The sequence below is a fragment of the Phyllobates terribilis genome, unplaced genomic scaffold (assembly GCF_046119375.1).
Source record: "Phyllobates terribilis strain yellow unplaced genomic scaffold, ASM4611937v1 Scaffold_11__3_contigs__length_659146591, whole genome shotgun sequence".
In the NCBI taxonomy this organism is placed as follows: domain Eukaryota; kingdom Metazoa; phylum Chordata; class Amphibia; order Anura; family Dendrobatidae; genus Phyllobates; species Phyllobates terribilis.
Window position 1 is genome coordinate 175,034,565 of NW_027362771.1, and position 24,700 is coordinate 175,059,264.

General features: G+C 43.9%; 1 protein-coding gene across 1 annotated transcript; it reads right to left on the reverse strand.

Annotated features, from left to right (window-relative positions):
• Positions 1-385: 385 nt before the first annotated feature.
• KRR1 (KRR1 small subunit processome component homolog) lies at positions 386-24,494 on the reverse strand. Its single transcript, XM_073651813.1, has 10 exons — positions 24,231-24,494; positions 22,498-22,676; positions 21,798-21,932; positions 12,998-13,123; positions 12,835-12,918; positions 11,611-11,667; positions 3,395-3,565; positions 2,143-2,220; positions 1,963-2,056; positions 386-801 (listed from the first exon to the last, which is right to left on the reverse strand). Exons 1-10 carry the CDS (start codon positions 24,295-24,297, stop codon positions 662-664), a joined length of 1,131 nt encoding a protein of 376 aa, XP_073507914.1. The 5' UTR covers positions 24,298-24,494; the 3' UTR covers positions 386-661.
• Positions 24,495-24,700: the final 206 nt, after the last annotated feature.

Here is a 24,700-nt window from a genome sequence, read left to right on the forward strand (position 1 = left end):
ATGTCAGATGTAAGACATGTATAGGGCTGGAAGACTGTGGCTATATACCCTGTTACGTGGCCGCAACCAGGTACTTCACCTTCTCTCCATTCAGTAGAATAGAAAATGCAACACAGAAACGTACAATAAATAGTGTATAGAACCAAGCTCTTCTGGCACCATACACTGCTTACATGCAACTGGAAAAAATGGGGGTCAGACTGTGGATAGGCTATCAGTATGTTAGTCTTATGCAACCCCTTTGCCTCTTCCAGCATTCCTTGTGAATACATTGCTCACCTAGAATATAAGCAGTATTTTAGGATCAGTACAGAGAAAATAAATGAATTGCTTTATGGAGTTCCTCATTTTTTGTATCCTACAAATAAAATGTAAAACGCTGCTCAAAATCTGAACATACGATTTAATCGGACATATTTGTAAAATCGCATAGTTTACAAATATAATCTAAATGGAAAAAAATAAAGACTTGTCTGAAAATGAAACTGTATTAAATATAACTGTAAAATCATGACGTGTGCAACAGAATGAAACGCAGAGGCCCATAAGTCTTCCGTCTTCTTTGAAGAAATCGAATAAAAGGGAAAAAAATAATCTTCCATTGGAGGAAGAAGAGGAATCATATTGCAGGACATCAGTTCATAGATCCAAGACAGCTGATTCATTTCTTCTTCTTTTTCTTTTTGTCCGAGTCCATCAGTTTCTGCTTCACTTCCTCTGGGAGGGCTCCAAGTTTCTTGCTTTTAGCTTTCTTTACTTTTTCTTTAATGGCATTCACATCAATCTTCGTGGAAGTTGCAACTAAAATAATCACATTCATTTAGTTATTAGCATTCTTATATTAAAGGAGCATAACATGCAGCACAGATCTCATCTAGGTGAGTATGCAGTGCAGGCGGTCCGTGAAGAAGCAGGGGAGCGACTACAGTGGGCTCAGTGTCCAGAGCACTGACTGCAAGACCCCCATGACTGGGAAAGATTGGCTGTGCAGGGGGTAGAACGTCATTATATGTCTGCAGTCTCACTCCCAATCCCACTGCCGCATATGTCTAAGATAGAAGTTACCTGCACATCATCACTATTGCTACAAATAATTACCCTTTTATTTAACCACCTTACGGTCATCCACAGTACATGTACACCACAAGTCAGGAGTGGGTGTATGAAATGGGCTCAGGTGGATGTGCCCACCCATACCCGGCAGATAATGGATGTGACATACAGCCATGATTTGCCTCTATCAGCTGATCGCCGCTCATGACTGTTAACCTGTTAAACGCCACTTTTGATCTTGGACAGAGACAATAACAGCGCACCGGCATTGGTGCGAGTCATTGTATGTGTCGGCTGCACCACAAAGTGTTTGCTTGGCGCTGATGGCTGTGACAGGCGGGGGTTAGTCGAAAGATCTCCATGAATGTCATCACTGAGCTCCATTAAAACCCAGCCTATGACTGGGCTTAAAAGAAACACTCAAATGTATTGCTGTATATAGTACAAGCGATCAGATGATTGCAGGTTCAAGTACAAGTACAGTAAAAAAAATATTAACGAATAAAGGTTATAAATAATGAGAAAAAAAAACAAAAAAAAAACAATCATCTGCCTTTATCCCCCATTAAAAAGATATACAAAATTTGTTTTACACATGTGGTAGCGCAGCATCCATAAAAGCCCAAGCTTACTAAAGAGAAAATTAACCCAATCTGTAGAAAATAATTCAAAACGCCAAAACTATTTTTTTTTTTTAGTCTCCACACCATTGCAAAAAGAGATATAAGAAGCCACTGAAATGTGTGCTCTCTCCCAAAACGGTATTAATAAACACGTTGTCTCGCACTTTTTCTGCTCCATTCTAATAGGAGCGCAAAAACGATCAGCCGAGCGCTGTGATACATCTCAGTAAAGTAAGACTACACATGTCATGCTTCATTGACAGCATAATAAAGAGCGCCCATTTACCTTCCTTTTGTTCTTTAAAAGGTTTCTCCTCAGGAGGGATAAATGCTTTGTTTCGCTCTTCTTGCCTCTTAGAAACGGCTTCAGCTTGCTTGATCTGGAAAGAAAACAAAAAGAAAAGCCTGAGAAAAATATCCACATGGCTTGGAAAACCCTGCAGCAAACACTGACGGTTACATATACCTTCACATCTTGTAGCTGCTTCTTTCTTAGCTCACTTTTCCTCAAGAAGTATTCTCCACTTTCGATTTCCTTATCAATCTGTAAGCAGATGAAAATCTCCATTAATATAATAAAAATGATCATCAATACAATTTTTTTGTATTATGTGGTGCCTTCTCCCTATTATCTGCCTTAGATGCAGGAACTATCCACAGCATCTACATCATGTCAGTGAGGGAACAATGACGTTTGTGTTTAATATGACAAATGCTCCCTCTTAATAAATAATTATATATATATATATATATATATATATATATATATATATATATATATATATTAACAGATTTTTAAACAGCAAATTTATAATAAGTAACCCCTTGTTAATCCTCACGCACACGACAGAACCATACTGCTCAGCATATTGGGAGTTGTTCTGCCATGTGGATCCATTGTAGCTGAGAACAGTGAACGTCATATAAATAGCCCTGTAGAAAGGCAGTAATACCATATTCAGTGTCCAAGTCATACAGGTTCAAAGTACTTGTGTGAATGAGGCCTTAAAGGGTCTTCTCAGACTACCTTCAGTAGTGCACCACTCTCCGCTTTCTTTTCATTAAAGAAGCACTCCTCCCATCAAAATTGTTATCCTCTTAATATATTGCTGTGTACTTACAATTGCTCATTTTCCCTTCTACACAGTTAATTATTCTCTTCATTAGATCTATGACATCACGTGATTAAAAACAGACTAGCTGAATCCTACTAAGCTCTATGTAGAAACAAGAAGTTTGTTTTCCCTGTATGACATGAGTTACTTATTTAATACAGGTAATGAGTGCAGAGTAGGAGGGCTTCTTAAAGAAAAACTAACAGGTCTGCGAGAGCCAGAATTCTTGCTGGTTGGTAGGTGATCAAATAATTAAATTGCATGAAATAAGTATGTAAAAATCATACAATGTGATTTTCTGGTTTTTATTTTTAGATTTTGTCTCTCACAGTTGTAGTGTACCTACGATAAAAATTACATACCTCTCCATTCTTTGTAGGTGGGAAAACTTGCAAAATCGGCAGTGTATCAAAGACTTATTTTCCCCACTGTAGCAGGGGCACATTTATAAGATCTCAGCACAAAACACATCCAATTGTGCAATTTATTAACATTCAAAGATCTATTAATTAAAATGTTCATTAAAATAAACTTAGTTCGTGGGAAAACCCAATTAATTACTGAAATGTCCGACAGCTGATTATGATGTTCAGAGTGTTGTACCTTGCTCTCAGGCTGCGGTGGTGGGAATGGTGTATATTCTTTCTTGATTCTTTTTTTCTTCGGTTCTTTCCTCTTGCTCACATTCTTGTGCTTGAACTTAGGCAGAAATCGATCCCAGCTTTTACTTCTCAATTCTGGGTCTTTAGCCAACTCTCGTTTGATCATTAAAGCCTGAAGACAGGACAAAATTCATCTCATCTGCGCTGAAGAATACCGGCAAATTGTTTTAGAGTTAAAAGTTTGTCCCATCTCAAATACAGTTCACCCAAAGGCTCAGAGACAAAGAAAATAAGCTGAGTTTTTATTTCCCCTTCCTGTGTCCAGCGCTGCCTCTTAACTACTGCTCCATGGAAGCAGTGATGTTACATTGACAGTGCTGCAGCCAATCACTGAGCTCAGCGATTATAGGTGGATAAAAAGCTGTCAAGTTCAACGATTGGCTGCAGATGTGACATCACCACTGCTGAACTCAGCAGCTCGTGCCGCCTGCCATCATCGAGCTCAGTGATGGCTGCTGCGCTGTCGACATGACGTCACTACTTCCGCCTAACAACAAATGTCGAAGCATCGGCTGAGAGGCATCGCTGGGCCTGGAAAGAATGAGTAAAGGCATGGTTTATTTTATATGTCTGAGAGAATGTGCTATTAATATATGAAACAGGACAACCCCTTTAAATGGGAACCTATTACCAGCAAAAATGCTGTTAACCTGCAGATATGGTGTTAATCTGCAGGTTAATAGCGTTACTAACCTACCCAGTGCCTTCACATAGCGGAATGCTGCAGGGAGAAAATGAACTTTATTTCCCCCAGCAGCATTCTGGTTTCAGTCACTGGGACGGCGCCGGTTCTGAGAATACAGAGCAGCGGCTGTAACTATGTCGCCGACTGAAACTGGGTCAGCATTAGGGTGTGATTCCTGCTGCCCATGGTTCTAGCAGCATGAATTTGATGACAAGTTCCCATTAAATAGGACACAGTCATGAGAGTCGCATTTCCATTTGCAATGTAGTGAAATACAATTTTCTGCTTGTTATCAGCCACTTCAATATGGGAACAGGCTGACAGTACTGTTATCTACAAGGAGTAATGACAGCATGGAAAGGACCATGCAAACAAGAAATGGGAAAATCAATTCAAATCCAATTTGTATAGAAATTTTAGGAATTTGCAAAATCCGGCGAATTCTAACAATCTGTGATTCAATTTGTGAGAATCACCAAAAACGGCTGCTGCCACTTTAAATATTGCATCAGGAAGGCTCACGTGACACTATTGGATGGGCTAGCTTTCACATAATGTCCTATAGGCATCACATCAAATGGCATAGTGTAACCAATTAAGAGAGACCATCATAGCCTTCATAAAGCAGACGCAGTGAAAGCAGTAGCCATTTTATGGTGAATCTGGATAGTGAGAGGACACCACAGCTTAGCAATAGAAATATAGAAAAGATCCTAGTTACTTACCGGTAAAGGGATTTTACAGAGCCCATGACAGCACCACCTGAGAGAGGGTATCCGCCCACCAAGGACAGGAACCTACTGAATAAAAAGGCGGTACCTCTCTTCCGCATCAGTTTTTGCTTCAGAGCATGAAAGGGCCTCTGAAAAATAGGTTAGTACATAACTGCCACCTAAACATTTCTTAATAAAACACCCTAAGAAGTGCACACCATAAATGATAAAGGGGAGGGAATTAATAGGGTGCTGTCATGGGCTCTGTAAAATCTCGTTACCAGTAAGTAACTAGGATCTTTTCCCCTTCTCCCATGACAGCACCACCTGAGAGATTTAGAGAGATCAGACACCAGAGGGAGGGATCACCGCTTGCAACACCTTCCTCCCAAAGGACAGATCAGTAGAAGAGGAAAGGTCAAGACGGTAATGCTTGTAAAATGTAGCGAGGGGTGACCGCCTTCTCCACCCAGGAAGCAGCTACAGCCCTGGTGTAGTGGGCCTTCAGGTTCTCTGGAACTGGCAGATTGCTAGGAGAGTATGCTAAGCCAATGATGTCCCTGACCCACCTAGCTATGGTCCCCCTTGTAACCTTAAGCCCTTTCCTAGCCCCCTGAAATGAGATGAATAAGGCGTCACTTTTTCTCCAGGCCTTCGTTACCTCCAAATACTGGACTAATCACACTCTAGATGTTAAGAGGGTAAGTTTTTGTTCCACCGAATCCCTAGGGTCAGGATAGAAGGAAGGGAGAGTAATTACTTGTGTCCTATGGAATTTGGAGGCCACTTTTGGAAGATAGAGTAATCTTAAGACCAGACCCGGCCTATCCATACACACTTGAGTGAACGGATGGTTAACTGACAGCGCGTGCAGATCACTAAACCGAGCTGAAGTTAGCGCTACCAGCATGGCTGTTTTTAAGGTGAGAATTTTCTCCGAAGCTTCCTCTAAGGGCTCAAAGGGGGCCTTGGTTAGTGCTTCTAGAAACAGATTAAGGTCCAAAGGAGGCATCCTTGGAGTAGGAATAGGTCTAGATCTACTGCAAGCTTGAATGAATCTGATGATCCACCTATTCGCTGCTAAGTCATAATTATATAGTGCCCCCAGAGCTGATACTTGTACCTTAAGGGTACTGGTGGCTAACCCCATGCTTAAGCCTTTCTGAAGGAATTCCAGGATGGCCCAAATAGGAACCCTCCCTTTGGCGGACTGACCCGAGGTAGACAGAAACTTAGCCCAGGTTCCCCCATAGATCTTAGTCGTCACCGGCTTCCTACTCGCTAGTAGAGTAGTAACTAGACCTGGAGAGAACCCCTCCTGCGTTAGTAGTGACCTTTCAAAATTCAGGCCGTCAAATGCAGGCCCGATCTTTGGGGATGGAAGACTGGGCCCTGCCTGAGGAGATCTGGAGTGTCCGGAAGAACCCATGGATCCGCTTGGGACATTCTCTTCATCCAAGTGAACCATGGTCTCTTGGGCCAAAACAGGGCGATCAATATAACCCTCGCCTGTTCTTTTCGGTTCTTCCTCAGGATAGTAGGGATCACCATTAGAGGGGGAAAGGCATAGGCCAGGGTAAAGTCCCAAGGAATTTGCAGCGCTTCCCCCGCAAACGGCATCTCCTTCGGATTCAGGGAGCAAAAGATTTTGGTCTTCCGATTGTGTTTGTTCATAAACAGATCTATCTGAGGTTGTCCCCATCGGCCGACAATCTCCTGGAATACCGCTGGATTCAATTCCCATTCTCCTTGTTTCAATATGTGCCGACTTAGAAAATCGGCTTTTACGTTCTCCTCTCCTCTTATATGCAGCGCCGAGAGCGTAAATAGATGATTCTCCACAAAGCGAAGGATCTGGTCCGCTACTAACATCAGAGGAAGGGACCTGGTACACCCCTGACGATTGATGTAGACGACTGTCCGACATTATCCGGATGTGATGACAATGAAGAAGAGAACCAAGCTCTACTAGCGCATTTCTGACTGCCAACAGCTCCCTCATGTTGGAGGAGAGACCCATCTCGCTGTTCGACCAGAGGCCTTGTATTGAATGATCTCTGAGGTGAGCTCCCCAGCCTTCTGCGCTTGCGTCTGTCGTAATCGTATCCAACACCTGGAAAGACCAAGGAATCCCCAGAGATTTATCAGATTCATCCACCACTCCAGCGAGTTGATTACTAAACTTGGAAGGGATATTTTTCCATCCAGGCGACCTCTGAGCCATCTGTCTGCTGTCAGGATCTCCTGCTGAAGACGTCTGGTATGGAACTGGGCCCACTGAACTGCTGGGATACAAGATGTCATCGTACCCATTAGAGACATTGCATTTCTCAATGTCATGGATGGATTGTTGATTACGCGTGATATGAGGGAACTGATCTTCAGTTTCTTGTCCTCTGGCAGAAAACAAGTCTGGTTTTCCGAGTCCAAAATGAGACCCAGGAATGACAACCTTTTTTGGTTCTAGTCTCGATTTTTCTAAGTTTAACATCCACCCCAGGCCATTTAGACTGGTCATGACTTCTGCCAGAGCCAGTGCGCAGAGCTGTTTTGATCTGCCCACCACTAAAAAAATCGTCCAAGTAAGGGATGACTAGGATATCTTTCTCCCTTAGATGCGCTGTGACTTCCAGGATAATCTTTGTGAAAACCATTGGAGCCATGGAGATGCCAAAAGGATGAGCTGCAAACTGAAAATGCCTTATGTGCTTGCCGAAAAGTACAGCCACCCTCAGAAACTGTTGGTGTGCAGGAAAGATTGGGATGTGATAGTAGGCATCCTTCAAATCGAGGACGCACATATAGCATTCTGGAAACATTTTTATGGCCAATTTTATTGATTCCATTTTGAATGGCCTGTAAATCAAATGGTCGTTCAGCTTCTTCAAGTTGACAATGGTTCTGAAGGAGCCATCCGGCTTCTTTATTAGGAAGAGAGTTGAGTAAAACCCTCTCCTCTGCTCGGGTACAGGTGTTTCTACCAGAAACCCCTTCACAACCAGAGTGAGTACTTCCTGTTGTAGGGCCATCTGCTCCCTTAGGCCTCTGGGGGCTGAAACCCTGACAGTGTTCCTGGCAATGTTTTTGAACTCCAACTTCAGCCCCCTCCTGATTATCCCTAAAATCCAAGCACTGGACGATATTTTTTCCCAGGCGGGAAGGAAGTGGGACAACCTTCCTCCCACCTGGGGAGGTCCGTCACTTAGGGCTTTCTTACTCTGGGAGGATGGATCCCCGAACATGAAGCCTCTGTTATTCGGCTTCCTGTCCGTCCAACCACTTTGGTCTCTAGGAAACTTGCTCCGATTGCATTTCCTCTTCCGAAAGGAGCTCTTATATCGGGGAACAGACACAGTGGGAAACCCATGTTTCTTGTCCGCAGCCTTATCCAGGATGTCATCTAAGGCCTTCCCGAAAAGAAAGTCCCCTTCGCAAGGGACTGAGCAGAGTTTAGATTTTGACTGCACATCCCCTGGCCAGCTCTTGAGCCATAATGCCCTAAGGGCTGCATTAGAAAGATTTGCTGACCTGGCAGCCAGTCTAACTGAATCTGCCGATGCATCTGCAAGGAATGCAGCCACCCCCTGCACAAGAGGCAGACGCAACAGAATTTTCTCTCTAGAGACATTCCCTTTGATCTGGTCCTCTAACTGTTGAAGCCAGATCATCATAGACCTGGCGGTGCAGGTGGCTGCCACTGCCGGTTTCAGAGCCCCTGCCGAGCACTCCCAGGCCTGTTTTAAAAAAGACTCCATCTTTTTATCAAGCGGATGTTTTAGGGTCCCCAAATCCTCAAAAGGGTAGTGTGGATCTTTTTGAGGACTTCGTGTTGGCCACATCAATTTTAGGGGTTTTGTCCCACTTCGCTGCATCCTCCTCTTCAAAGGGGTATCTCCGCTTAGAAGAAGAAGGCAGCTGGACTTTCCTCTCCGTTTTTTCCATTCCCTATCTATAAAAGAGTCTTGATCCTCTCGTTAACTGGGAATGTGCGTCTCCTCTTCTGATCTGAGCCTCCGAACATGACGTTCTGAACTGTTCTGGGAGTTTTGGCATCGGCAATACCCATAGTCACTCTAATAGCCTTGACCAATTTCTTAGTATTGTCCACCGAAAAACAAGGCCTACCCCCTCCATCATCATCCGAAGACTCTGATGAAGACGATGAAGAGAGGTCAGAGGGGGAAGGATATTCCTTTGTGAAACGGGACTCTACTGATTCCTCTGAGTCCGAGGAAACCCGTTTCTGCTTCTTCCTCTTACGAGAGGTCAAGTTCTTTAAGGAATCCCTGACCTCCGTCTGGATTAAAGTTTTTAAATCCATAGAAAAACTAGGGGACTCCTCTGCTATAGTTTTCGGTATACAATCAGAGCAAAGGTTCTTAGCGTAGGACCTGGGAAGGCTAACTTTACATAATGCACGCTCTTTATTCTTATTCTTGAAACTACTCTTTTTTTGGTTCCTAACAACCAGAAAGAAATGAAAGGAGAGAAAAGAGAAAACAGAAAACAGAGAAGAACACATTACTAAGGTGAACTTTCACGAAGATCACTCACCACACTGCCGTTCAGACTAGGGTACCGGAGGTGGTGGTTGCCGTTCACATGAACGCTCCCCATCTGGCGGAGGTGGATTCACGAGATTTCTTCTGAGCGGTTCTGACGGCACTCGTACGACCCCCACTGCTGTGGCTCTGATGATGGGAAGACTCCCGTTGCTGTCTCACATTTTGCTTGAGCTGTTTAGGCGCTTGTGGCTGCTGCTGTTCCTCCTGCGGCGGTGACAGCTGCTGCCCAGGTGACTGCGGCTCCTCACTCAAGATGACGGGGATGCAGACACCGCTATCTTGACAGCTTCCCATCTTTTTAAAGCACAAGGGCTCTACCTCCTTTAGGCCCCTCTTCTTCCGGCAGCAGTGTGCTCTCTCTTTTTTTTTTTTTTTTATATTTCTTTATATCTTATATTAAAATTCATACATATTCTTTTTTTTTTTTTTACCCCATCTGACCCCTGGCGCGCTACGCCGCACGATCTCCCCTCCTGCGCGTGCGCAGACCCAGTGGCTCCCGGCGCGCTTGCATGGGGATGACCTGGAAATCGTACCCTGCGCAAGCGCAGACACGGGCTTCCGGCGCGTTACGTCACAGGGCGTGACGCGACCCTGCACATGCGCAGCCCGAAAGGCCTGCATGCCGGAGCGCCCAGCCACGGCCATCGTGCGTGCGCAGACCCGGCTGCAGGACCCAGCGCACGCGGGAGAGGACCCTGGAAGGCGTCCCACCCACACGCAGACCCAGATACAGCAAGATGGGGCTGAGAACAGAGGGCCATCTGCAGTCTCTTCACGGCCTCCAGGCCGCATCGATCCCGGGATCTAATCCAGACCCCAGGTACAGGTAGGTGAGGCACCACCTAGAGAGGCTCCCATCAAGGACAGGAACCAAAAGAGACTGATGCGGAAGAGAGGTACCGCCTTTTTATTCAGTAGGTTCCAGTCCTTGGTGGGCGGATACCCTCTCTCAGGTGGTGCTGTCATGGGAGAAGGGGAAAAAGAAATAAAACTGAAGAAACATTACAGAGTGAGTGACTGCACAGCACTGAAAAAGCAGTTACTATCCATTTAAGCCTAGCCATATACAGCATCAGTCAAGAAGTTTGACACCTGTTTGTGCATTTGTTTTACTTGTTCTTTGTGGAATGTGCACATTGTAGATTAAGACTGAATGCAGCAAAACCATGAAGCTACACATATGGAAGAAAGGCGTAAAGAAACATACATGAAACACACCAGAATGTGTGTTAAACCTTAGCTTCCTCTAATGGACTGGCTGGCGGCTCTCCCAACCCAAGCGTGACCGCTGCATAGAAATACATTGTCTCGGGACAGCCGCTGGCCAGTCTGTGCGCTGCTTTTCGATCTCCATCCGATTTATACGGACATCTTGACTAGGCATACCAGTTCATTGGAAGCCATTCCAGGTGATGACCTGACGAGTCTGCTTGGGAAAATGCCTAGGGGGTGGAAAGCAGTTAACAGAGTCAAAGGGGGTACATTGAGAAATCTAAGGTTTAACACATATTATGGGTTGTTTTACACATCATTCTCTTTCTTGTTTCAATATATGTTAATTTGTAGTTTTGCTGCCTTCACTTTGAATCAGTGAACACTGTGCACATTACAATAAAAAAAAGAAAACATTGCATGAACAGGGTTGTCCAAACTTTTGTCTAGTACAGTAGGTTGAGGTAACTGATAATAATGCTATGCTTGCATTAAAGAGATTGAAAGGGGTTGGATACAGTCCTAGGAGACCTCATAATAATCTTTCTTTTTATATAGCGCCATTAATTCCACAGTGCTTTACATTCCTAATCATCACTGTCCCCATTGGGGCTCACAATCTACATTCCCTACATACAAACTCCTTGCAGATGTTGTCCTTGGTAGGATATGAACCCAAGACCCCAGCGCTGCAAAGCAACAGTGCTAACCACTGAGCCACCGCGCTGCCCAACCTCAGAGTGATATAAACATCTCTAAAGGCCAATTGAAAACTTGCAATTCAATTCACAGCAAATCGATTATTTGGGTTGAAAATTTACTAAGCTTGCGAATTTGTATGTCAAAAGATGAAATTATTTCTAGTGTAAATCTATAAGAGTTTTATTTTAGATATCTCCAAGTCTCAGAATTTCAATAAACATTTCTATATGATTTCAGTGTTCGTTCAACAAGTAGGAGGGAACCAAGGTAGATTTACCTTTATGTTGTAAATGGGATGAATGTTCTTCATAGTATCCAGAACCACTTTCCTAACCTACAGAAAGATTTAATTAAATGTATTAATGAAGATAAACATAGGCAAAAAGGAGTAGACTCCAAAAGCCAAACTAAAAAATACATGCAGGACTTTATAGATAATAATGGACTGTCTGGCTTCTACAGCCTTTATGTACTACAGTGCATAGCAAATTGCAGAATGACGCAACAATCAAATCTAAATCTAGAACAGACATGGGTAAACCGCAGCCTGTGGGCCACATACGGCATTCTGGTTATTCCAGTCCAGTCCGCAGATCAAGACAGCCGCAGGGCTGAAACAGTTGCCCATGGGGCACATTATGCCCTCCCCTGCTCATCGTCAATCCACCACTGCTATCCACATCATCAGGATGTAGACAGCGGTGAATACATTAGTGGAGGTGAAACCACCAGCCCATTCTTCCCCCAATCAGTGTGCGAGACAGCCGACTTCATTTCATCACATCACTTATACACTGTGGAGAGTGCACCGGAGACAGGAGAACAGGAGCGAGGTGAGGTTTTTTTTTTTCATGTGTATGGGATGTTTGTATGTACAGGAGGCTATGCGGGGGCTCAGACTGGGGGCTCATATATTATATAAGGAGGCTGTGTGTGTGGGCGTCATATACAGTATATAGGGGGGGTGACAGCATACTTAATTTTGCTCATTATTAAGTAATAATTATTTTATATTAATTGTATGTTAATATTAATATTGAGCAGACTTAATTTCAGCCTATTGGTTCAGCCCTCCACAACAGTCACGGTCTATCTTGTGGCCCCTTGGGAGAATGAATTGCCCACCCCTGGCTTAGAAGATGGTTCAAGAAAAGACAGTGGTTATAAACCCCGACGTCACACAACTTTAAAAACAGATTGTTATTTCATTCTGTATCCTGCTAAATACAGCAATACAGAGACTGTAGAAGTCAAAAAGGTTAAAATGAAACCCTATGGCAAACATTTTTCAACTCAAAATGCATGCATTTAAGTAAAAACAGCGGCCCAAAAGGGTCTATATCTTTTAACATTCTTAGTATTATAAATAAAAATATCCTGGAATTTTGCTGTTTTCACTCGGTCATCCAGCCCTCTACAGTTGTCTATCAGCAGTCTCTCATTATCATAGGCAGGATTACACTGACTGATGACATCATTCAAAAAAAGAAATCCTATTTACCTCCTTAAGGCCATTAAAAGGCCCCAGAGCCGAGACGGTATTTCCCTGGACCATTATGTAGCAGTTTGTGAGCAGCTCCAGAGCCTGAGAAATAGAAAAAAAAAGTGAATCTCACGGCACAAACAGACTTCTCTTTTACCACAAGTGTACAATTTAAAATTACCTTTAGAGTTGATCCCTTTGGTCCCAGAAGCCGCTGTCTCCTCTTAATAAATCTCTCCCGGTTTTGAACCAATGCTCCAATTTTAATTATGTCACACGCCATGTCGTCTTGGAGGATTCTCACAGCCTGAGAAAAGATAAACGAGTAACTATAACATCTTATAACCAAAAAGTAACAGATTAATCTACTTTAGCAGGACAGGACTGATCAGTTCTGCTATCAGGATCAAACACCACACAGTGTACTCATAATAAAAGCTACAGTTTGGATCCACCTGAAAACTGTATTAAAAGGGATTCCCTGGGAAGACTTAAAAAACAAAAAAAAAAACAAAAACAGTCATTATAATTACATTCCCAAGTACCATTAATTAACACAATTAAGAAGACTGCTGTCTTGTCACATCCTCAATAGTGTAGAAAACACTCAAGTCTTTATGGGTAACCCACCAGAAGCAGCCACCTTGATAATGGTTTCATGCTCTGTTTGCCTGCTATAAGTCTGTGTGCCCACGATGCGTTTAAGCATTTCCGCAGGGGCAAAAACGCTTAAAACACACATGGTAGAAGGTCTGCCATGTTCCCCAATGATAATCCACATGTGCTGTGCAAATGCTGTGGAAATTTCCACTGCGGATCATCATTGCGGAAAAAAACGCAGCACTACCAATTATTGGTTTTCGCCGCCATTGACTTGCATTAGACCGCATGGATTACATATCATTGTATATGAGAATGCGCATTCCATGCGTTCTAATGTGCGGATGGTACCCAGGTCTAGAGAAGAGGAGACTCTCCTCCGGACCTGGGCACCATAGAAAACTGTAAAAAAAAAAGAATAAAATAAAAAATAAATATTATATTTACCTTCTGGCGGCCCCCAGTGCACTCCTCCTCGCATGCCGGCAGTTCACGATGGAATGAAGGACCTGCGCTGACGTCATAGTCATGTGACGGGTCACGCGACGCTGACGTCGGCAGGTCCTTCAGTGTACCGCTGCCGGCAAGGGAGAACGGAGGGAAGCAAGTCACTGGGGGCCATCAGAAGGTAAGTATAGATTTATTTTTTGACATTCTCTCGGGTCACACTATATAAATCCATGCTGTTTGCATGGATTTATATAGTGTGACCAAGTTGACAAACACTTTCCAAGAGATGCTAAAATTGCTTGGAAAGCGATTGACAACCCGCATGCGGAAATGAATGTGAAGAACGCTTCACATCCGATTGTCCCTGGCAGGAAAACGCATGTACAATCTGCATGTACAATCCGCATGCGTATTTTCTGCCAGGGAGATGCAGAAACGCTCAGGAAAAATCCGGAGTATTTCTGCATCGTGGGCACATAGCCTAAGCCTGACAATATTTTTGATGGTACCATTGCTTCTGTAAAGAGGACCTTTCACCAGTTTGACCATGTTCAGTTTAAACTGGCCATCATGGAATAGTGGCTGCAAAGTCAAGTAAATCAGTTTCATTTTTTTTTTATTTCTTCTCTCGGTTGCAGAGATATTAGCTTGTAAGGTTTGAGGTATAATTTATAATAAGTACAAGAATTTATTACCAGAGATTTTTCACTGGGGAAGGGGCAGTTACTTCACAGCTCTGCAGTGAGATCTGTGTGGAAAGCAGACTGTCATTACATGTCACACAGGAGACGCCTCCTCTAACCTATTGTGGGGCATTTCTTTTATACCTCGGTATGTTGCCCCCTGCTTATGATTGTTCAACTTCATCCAGAGGAATCACGCCTTTATGTCTACTGTGCTTTTTGCCTTACTAGCGGACCCTAGCTAGGGGTCCTATTGTCCATTGTCTATGAGAGTTGAAGTTATATAGGTTTAACGGTATTAATTGAATATCTTATACCTAAAGATATAGCTCTTTAAGCTCTAGAATGGGGCTTTATTATAAGGTTTTATTGATCTTATTAAAAGTTATGTTTTAAGATAACCTCTGTGACATACACTACCGTTCAAAAGTTTGGGGTCATTTAGAAATTTCATTATTTTTTGAAAAGAAAAGCACATTTTTTTCAATGAAGCTAACATTAAATGAATCAGAAATACACTCTATACATTGTTAATGTGGTAAATGACTATTCTAGCTGCAATTGTCTTGTTAGTTAAAAAAAACAATCTACATAGGTGTATATAGAGGCCCATTTCCAACAACCACCACTCCAGTGTTTTAATGGTACATTGTGTTTGCTAACTGTGTAAGAAGGCTAATGGATGTTTAGAAAACCCTTGCACAAGTATGTTAGCCCAGCTGAAAACGGTTTGGCTGATTTGAGAAGCTATAAAATTGACCTTCCTTTGAGCTAGTTGAGAATCGGAAGCATTACATTTGTTTGTTCTATGAAACTCAAAATGGGCAGAAAAAGAGAACTTTCATGTGAAACTCGACAGTCTATTCTTGTTCTTAGAAATGAAGGCTATTCCATGCGAGAAATTGCCAAGAAACTGAAGATTTCCTACAAGGGTGTGTACTACTCCCTTCACAGAAGAGCACAAAGAGGCTCTAACCAGAGTAGAAAGAAGTGGGAGGCCCCACTGCACAACTGAGCAGCAAGACAAGTACATTAGTCTCTAGTTTGAGAAATCAATGCCTCAAAGCTCCTCAACTGGCAGTTTCATTAAATAGTACAAGCAAAACGTCAACAGGTGTCAAAGTCTACAGTGAAGAGGCGACTCCGGGATGCTGGCCTTCAGGGCAAAAGTGGAAAGAAAAAGCCATATCTGAGACTGGCTAATACAAGGAAAAGATTAATATGGGCAAAAGAACACAGACACTGGACAGAGGAAGATTCGAAAAAAGTTTTAGGCTGTGTGGCCACGTAGCGTTTTTCAAGCGTTTATGCTGCGGAATTTCCGCAGCGGAAACGCTTGTAAAACGCTAGGTAATCCGCACCCCATGGTCCCCAAGGGGATTCCGCATGTTCTATGCACATGCTGCGGATTTTTCCGAAGCGTTTATGCTGCGTAGAAAAATCCGCAGCATGTCATTTAATTTTGCGGAAGTGCAGCGGAACTCCCGCCATTGACTTGCATTGAGACGCACAGAAACCGCGACTGTACATTTTTACAAGCGGCTTCTATGCGTCTCTATGTGCGGATGGTACCCAGTTCTGGAGGAGAGGAGACTCTCATCCAGACCTGGGTACCATTGTACCTGTAAAAAAAAAGAATAAAATAACAAATAAAGTTATATTCACCTGTCCGGCGTCTTCTCTCTGAATGCCGGCATCGCTTGAGGACCTGCGGTGACGTCACAGTCATGTGACCGCAGGCCCTTCACCGCTCTGTCTCGCGATATGCCGGCAGCCGGGAACCAGCCAGGATGCAGCGCTGCAGCCACGCCTCGGGGGCGAGTATAGCTTTATTTGTTTTAATTTTTACAGTTCACACTGTATAAATCCATGCCGTTTGCATGGATTTATACAGTGTGACCTAGTTGTCAAGCACTTTCCAAGTGATGCTATCGCCTGGAAAGTGCTTGTCAATCTGCAAGCGGAAACGCATGTGAACCCGCATGTGGATCCGCATGTATTCTGCAGGAAAAACGCATGCACAATCTGCATGCGTTTTTTTCTGCCAGGGAGATGCAGAAATGCTGCAGAAATTTTCTGCTTCATTTCTGCATCGTGGGCACATAGCCTAATGGACAGACGAATCAAAGTTTGAGGTGTTTGGATCACACAGAAGAACATTTGTGAGACGCAGAACAACTGAAAAGATGCTGGAAGAATGCCTGACGCCATCTGTCAAGCATGGTGGAGGTAAAGTGATGGTCTGGGGTTGCTTTGGTGCTGGTAAAGTGGGAGATTTGTACCAGGTAAATGGGATTTTGAATAAGGAAGGCTATCACTCCATTTTGCAACGCCATGCCATACCCTGTGGACAGCGCTTGATTGGAGCCAATTTCATCCTACAACAGGACAATGACCCAAAGCATACCTCCAAATTATGCATGAACTATTTAGGGAAGAAGCAGGCAGCTGGTATCCTATCTGGAATGGAGTGGCCAGCGCAGTCACCAGATCTCAACCCCATTGAGCTGTTGTGAGAGCAGCTTGACCCTATGGTACGCAAAAAGTGCCCATCAAGCCAATCCAACTTGTGCGAGGGGCTTCAGGAAGCAAGGGATCAAATTTCTCAAGATTACCTCAGCAAATTAACAGCTAGAATGCCAAAGGTCTGCAATGCTGTAATTGCTGCAAAGGGAGCATTCTTTGACAAAAGCAAAAGTTTGAAGGAGAAAATTATTCTTTCAAATAAAAATAATTATTTCTAACCTTGTCATTTTGCAACTTATTTGATAAATAAAAGTATGAGTTTTCATGGAAAACACAAAATTGTCTGGGTGACCCCCAAACTTTTGAACGGTAGTGTAGGTCTTTGCCTATATGCTTTTAAATAGTGCACACAGCATGATGGACCCCAAACAAATACTGACTGATAATTAAAAGAATAATGAAAAAAAGGGCACCTAATCGCGTTGCTGCAAATATGTGGCTGGAGGACTGAGGCTCCACACAACAGGCTCGATCTAATGAGGTCATTGAGCCTGGGGCGTCCAGCAGCAGACTCACAGGCTGAATGCTGCAAGAGGGAGCTGACGAGGGAGAAGGCGCTTTCCAGTGCTTTGGCAGCTACAGCGCCTGAGGTGGGTCATAGGCCGCTCTTGACCCAACCTCTGCATAAAGAGCACCATGTGACCAATAAAGACTCATTTGTGCTCTTTTTTTGGTAGTTTTAATTGTTTCTTTGTTGATATCTGTTCCTCATCCCTGCTAGTCAAGATCTCCATGTCATTCAAGAATTCGAAGACCCACAACTCCTTGTTCACTTTAATTTTCTATTTTCTCCCTTTACATTTACTTATTTCACTATATTGCTGTGCATATATTTATGTATTTTTAGTCATACTTTTTCAACAATTTTTAGATTTTATTTTTTCACATTTTCATTATTGTTAATATTACATTTGCTCATTTTATTTAGCAGTGTAGACTGCATATATTCATAGCTGCTTTATATTATGCACTCTGCACTTTCCCACATTCACTTTACATATTTTATCACCACTAACATGTTAGCCCCCCTTGATCTTCATAAAAATGGCATCCGCGCCCTATGCTCTCTTCCCAGCATCCATATGGTGCACGCTCGCCTACGTCACAAGAAGTGCACCATGCAAAATGTGGAGTACACCCTGGAATATGGACAAGGTTTTTTGACTTGTTTCTAAAGTAGCATATGGATTGCTTGTGTTTATACTGCCATGATCGAGTGCAATATTGCAAGTGCCTATATGTATAACACTATTTCAAACATGTATTTACAACTGTTTTGAAGTTGTAAATGACTAGGGGTTTGTCACAATATACCATTCATATATTTTTACATCAATATTGAGTGTCAATACCATACACCTTTTTGCAGTTTTTCTGACTATATACAATGGCTTGTGAGAGTATTCACCCCCATGACATTTTTCGTCATGGGTTTTTATCAGTTCATGTAAAGAACATACCTACAACTGTGAACCTTTGGTTTTCTGTTTATTGCGAAGCAAGCAACAAATAGGACAAAATAACTGAAAACTTTAGTGTGCATAACTATTCACCCCCCTAAAGTCAGTACTTTGTAGAGCCTCCTTTTGGGGCAATTACAGCTGCAAGTCGCTTTGGATAAGTCTCTGAGCTTTCCACATCTAGCCACTGGGATTTTTGCCCATTCCTCAAGGCAAAATTGCTCCAGCACCTTCACGTTTGCTGTTCACCAGAGGAAACCATCTATCTTCAAGTCTGACCACAGATGCTCAATTGGATTAAGGTTTGGGCTTTGACTAGGCTTCTCCAAAACATTTACACGTTTCCCCTTAAACCACTCGAGTGTTGCTTTAGCAGTATGCTTTGGGTCATTGTCTTGTTGGAAAGTGAACCTCCGTCCCAGTCTCAAATCACTGACAAACATTTTGCTCAAGAATATCCCTGTATTTCACACCATCCATTTTCCCCTCGACTCAGACCATTTTCCCTGTCCCTGCTGCTGAAAACATACCCACAGCATGATGTTGCCACCACCATGTTTCACAGTGGGGATGGTGTTCTTGGGGTGATGAGCTGTGTTGGTTTGGCGCCAGACATAAAATTTTAACTTTTTGGTCAACAAGGTAAATGCTATCTCATCTGAACAGAGCACCTCCCACCATATATTTTGGGGGGGGGGGGGGGGGGGCTGGAAAGTCTCCCACATGTCCAAATGTCTTGGGTTACCTTTGGTCTCTGTGCTGCCTCTCTGATTAATGCCCTGCTTGCCCAGGCTGAGAGTTTTGACGGACGGCCCTCTCTTGGCAGGTTTACTGTGGGACCATGTTCTTTTCACTTGATGATAATGGATTTGATGGTGCGCTGGGGGATCCTCAGAGCTTAGGATATTTATTTATTCTTTTTAATTTTTTTTTTTTTTTTAAATAACCCAACCCTAACCTAACCCAATACCCAACCCTGTCTTGTACTTCTCAACAACTTTGTTCCTGACTTGTTTGGAGATCTCCTTGGTTTTCATAGTGTTGTTTGGTTAGTGGTGTTGCAGCCTTTGTGGCCTTTCAGAAAAGGTGTGTATACTGACAGACCACACATAGATTGCACTCAGGTAGACTTCCTTTCACTCAGCATGTGACTTATTAAGGTAATTGTTTGCACTAGAAATTTTTAGGGGCTTCACAGCAAAAGGGGTGAATACATAACCACATCCTTCATGCTGGCCCCCCATAGAGCCTGTTCACCACAAGATTTTACATACTTTATTCGATTAGCGCAGATGCCAATTTTTAGTTCTTTGATACCATAAATTTAATTTATGCCTATATCTTTCTCACTTCACCAACTTAGACTATTTAGTGCTGATGCATCACACACAAATCAGATAACCCACAAATCAAAAATATTTAAATAGGTTGTAATGTAACAAAATAGGTAAAAAGCCAAGGGGTGGAGGGTGGTGGTGGGGAGGGTGAATACTTCTGCAAGCCATTCTATATGGTATTGACTTGCTATCAATATTGGGTTAATGTATTTTTGTAGACATATTTACCGTATATATTTCCTCTGACTACCTTCACTGAATGTCTCCATGCTTGATATTTGAAGGCAACACCTTTTACCCTTTCATACCCATATACCCCTGTGTGTCTCCTTAATTTAAGTTCCATCTGGGAACTTCATTCATTACTTTTTTTGTGGAACTTTTACTATACTTATTGTGGCATCTGTTTGCCAGTATTGCATTTTTATTGTGTCTTCTGCGTTTTTCTAATACAAATTTACTTATTGATTGAGGTTTTGACTTTGCAGTCTTTATAGGTCACATTATCTCGAGTCCTCTCCTTTCTAAATGATATTCTCGGTCCGGAATCCATTTTTTCTTACAATGACTACTATGCGTAAAAACATTCTTACTACTATTGTCAATGTTACCCACAACAGAAAAATATTGACTGTCACCTTACCTTTTTCTAGAGCCGATTTGGAACCAAAACAGGCAATTTTACCAGTTGGCAACTCAATTTCTCAGAACTGCATATATGCACCAGACACAATGTGCCTCCTGCCATAAGTACCACACAGAAGGCATATTATTCTCTAACATTCAGAAAAAGGAGCCTTTGATGATTGGAAAAAGTTTCACAGTATGCAGCCAATTTTTTACTGTTAGAAAAGTCTGACTCCCAGAAATATGCTGAATGCAGGAGTGGCTTCCTTCTAAACAAGGGTTGATAGGCTATGTGCCCACGATGCAGAAATGCTGCATATTTTTCACGCTTCTCCCTTGCAGGAAAAACGCATGCGGTTTTTTACATGTGTTTTTCCCGCCAGGTAGAAGCGTTTGTGAAGCGTCTTTGCATGCATTTCTGCGCTTTTCCAAGCGATTTTAGCATCATTTGGAAAAGTGCTTGACAACTTGTTCACACTATATAAATCCATGCAACCGGCATGGATTTATAGTAGTGTGACCAAGTTGGTTAAAAAAAAAAAAAAAAAAAAATAGATTATACTTACCTTCTGATGTCCTCCCGGTGTTTTCTCTGCTGAGTCCGGTGTCTTGCACTGCTCGCGGTGTTGTGAAGGACCTGCGGTGACGTCATTGAGTCATGTGACAGGTCACATGACTCAATGACGTCATGGCAGGTCCTTCACAACACCGCGACCCATACAGCAGACCAGACGGAGGTGAGAAAACACCGGGAGGACATCAGAAGGTAAGTATAATCTTTATTTTTTATTTTAAATTCCTTTTTTTTTTTTACAGTTTCTATGGTACCCAGGTCTGGATGAGAGTCTCCTCTCCTCCAGACCTGGGTACCAACCGCACATTGAACCGTGTGATATCCGCTTGAGCACATGTAGTGATGCGGATGTCACGCGGTCCCATGCAAGTCAATGGCGGTGATTACGCTGCGTGTCCGCAAAATTAATGGACATGCTGCGGATTTTTGAGCGCAGCATAAATGCTGCGGAAAAATGCGCAGCATGGGCACTGACACTGCGGCTTGTCATTGGGGACCATGGGGGACGGATTACCAAGCGTTTCCCCAAGCGTTTACGCTGCGTAAATTCCGCAGCATAAACGATTGGAAAATGTTTCGTGGGCACGCAGCCTTATGTTGGGACTACACATTTATTACCTTCCTATAGAGAGAGTCCACTGTTCAACAATTATTCATGTGGGATTGCAGATATTTTCCTTTCATCACTAGAAAGTGTGAATAAATGAATGAAGAAATCACTCACCTGTTCAAAAGGGACACTCCTGGCTAGTAACTTTATCAAGTCTCTCGCCCGTACAATAATATAAGGATCATATGTCTTTTTGGTAGTGGTAACAGTCATGCTGCCTTCAATCAAATCTAATTCTGCTTTCACAAACTGAAAAAGAAGAAAAATCACACTATTCAATGGATGTGAAATACATGTAGACTGGTGCTCTTCAGACCTAATCACCTCCATTCATAGTGGGGTCAGTACATTGTATAGCTCCTCTGCAGATGTACTGCCTGGTGCACATCCAGTGTCTCACTGGGATTCCCTGGGCACAAATGAGGAAATTCTGAAAGCTCAGTCTCCATCTTTGCATGTCCGTTTTCAATTGCAGAAATAGACCCTTTTGGCAAATGATGAACTCCCGGCAAAACGGGTCTCAGTGCAGGCACCGGGCAGGTTCAAAACACTATTAATCTGAAGATTAACCCCATATCTACAGGTTAATAGCGTTTTGTTTTTTTTCTGGTGACATTCCATTTAATTCACATTTTGATAACTCATACATGCAAAAGCTCATAGGCAACTATAACTTGGCAGTTGACACATCAATATTAAAGCGCCAAACATACCTTTGTTTCAACTACTTGGCTCCTGACGTTTCTCTTATAAAGAGCTGTCACACTACAAACCTGCCATCAGTATGGAGATCTGTGTTTCTGCAGATACTTACATACTCATTCAGTGCTTTCTGGACTAGGGGCCAACACTCCTTGAGGTAGGCTTCTTTATATTTGGGGAACAAAGTGGCAAAGCTACTCTCCTCCAGCAGCCCCTTCGGATTATCATTTTTAGTGAAAGGCTCCTCTTTCCAGCCATCGGGAACCGTAAGTAGCTCAGATTCATTCACAGCTGCAGGAAATAAAAAAAACAAACAAAACAAAACAAAAACAAAACAACTGTTTACTGCTTTATACAATGTATATTAAAATAACATAGCAAGTGGGGCTCACTACAGATATAGGAGATCAATGGATTTTCTACTGTGGATTTTTGTTCCTCTTACAAAAGTAGCTTTGTGAATGAAATGTCATTCATATGCTGCAAAGAAAATCAGCAGGGCAAAATGAGAAGCACTGCAGATTTAATGTCACAGCTAAGATTGAAATGTGCAGTAATTAGACATCTCTCACTGTGGATTTCACTGCAGATTTTCCACGGAGTCATATGGCAAACGGGAACATATTGTTTGCATTTCAGGCATCAGAAACCTTGTAAACTAACTCCACACAAAACTATGTCAAGCAGCGACAGGTCGGGTAGTCTCGTCAGGTAGCCCCAGTCAGCAGGGTAGTCTGAGACCCCAGGCCAAGTTATACAGGCAGCGACAGGTCGGGTAGCCCCGGTCAGCGGGCCAAGTTATACAGGCAGCGACAGGTCGGGTAGCCCCGGTCAGCGGGCCAAGTTATACAGGCAGCGACAGGTCGGGTAGCCCCGGTCAGCGGGCCAAGTTATACAGGCAGCGACAGGTCGGGTAGCCCCGGTCAGCGGGCCAAGTTATACAGGCAGCGACAGGTCGGGTAGCCCCGGTCAGCGGGCCAAGTTATACAGGCAGCGACAGGTCGGGTAGCCCCGGTCAGCGGGCCAAGTTATACAGGCAGCGACAGGTCGGGTAGCCCCGGTCAGCGGGCCAAGTTATACAGGCAGCGGCAGGTCGGGTAGCCCCGGTCAGCGGGCCAAGTTATACAGGCAGCGGCAGGTCGGGTAGCCCCGGTCAGCGGGCCAAGTTATACAGGCAGCGGCAGGTCGGGTAGCCCCGGTCAGCGGGCCAAGTTATACAGGCAGCGGCAGGTCGGGTAGCCCCGGTCAGCGGGCCAAGTTATACAGGCAGCGGCAGGTCGGGTAGCCCCGGTCAGCGGGCCAAGTTATACAGGCAGCGGCAGGTCGGGTAGCCCCGGTCAGCGGGCCAAGTTATACAGGCAGCGGCAGGTCGGGTAGCCCCGGTCAGCGGGCCAAGTTATACAGGCAGCGGCAGGTCGGGTAGCCCTGGTCAGCGGGCCATGTTACACAGGCAGTGGCAGGTCGGGTAGCCCCGGTCAGCGGGCCAAGTTATACAGGCAGCGACAGGTCGGGTAGCCCCGGTCAGCGGGCCATGTTACACAGGCAGTGGCAGGTCGGGTAGCCCCGGTCAGCGGGCCAAGTTATACAGGCAGCGACAGGTCGGGTAGCCCCTAAGATACCTGGACCTACTAATGAACCTAGGACAGGTGAAAATCTAGAACCCTACACATCACAGCCTATGACCATGGAGGAGACAAATGTGCTAGATTACTGAGCACTAGGCCCAGCACACTTGTGTGAAGTGCAATGGCGGCCTGTTAGGAGCAAACACTGCCGTAAATAAATGCCACATGTCCCCAGCAGTGTCGCGTCACCCGGAGGGCAGTCACTCGGCGTTGCACTTGCCTGGCTTAGTTTCCCGGGGACGTTTCTTGCCACCATCTGGCTGCGGGTGTGTAGCATCCTCCGCCATGCTGCCGAGCTCCGGCTACAACACGTGACCTAAACACTGCACGTGTGCACCTTGTAAATCCGTCCGCAGGAAACAGCAGGTGAGGAAGAATGGGCTCCGGGTTCCCTGGTGTTGGGAATCCTTCTAGGGCTCTCGCACGTGGGCGGCATTCCCTTGCATTGGCAGGTCGCATCCCCTGTCGGGGTGTACTGCGCATGTGTGTAGCCGAGCTCACAGTCACGATTATACTACACTACATACACATGGCTGTTCTTCCCCCCTTGCAGTTTACCACTTCTGAGCTTATATTTTTTACTACCTGTTTTGATTGCACAGTCATAGGCCGTGTGCACACAGAGGTTTGTTGTTTTTTTCTGAGGGGTGAAAACGATGTTTATAAAGCAGAATCCCCTTCAGGAGCCTC

Coding starts and splice junctions, on each gene's coding strand:
- KRR1 (XM_073651813.1), bottom strand. CDS start 24,297: ATGGCGGAGGATGCTACACACCCGCAGCCAGATGGTGGCAAGAAACGT. Junction 21,933..22,497: donor AGAAAGCACTGAATGAGTAT/GTAAGTATCTGC, acceptor CTTCTTTTTCAG/TTTGTGAAAGCAGAATTAGA. Junction 13,124..21,797: donor GGAGTGTCCCTTTTGAACAG/GTGAGTGATTTC, acceptor ATCTTTTCTCAG/GCTGTGAGAATCCTCCAAGA.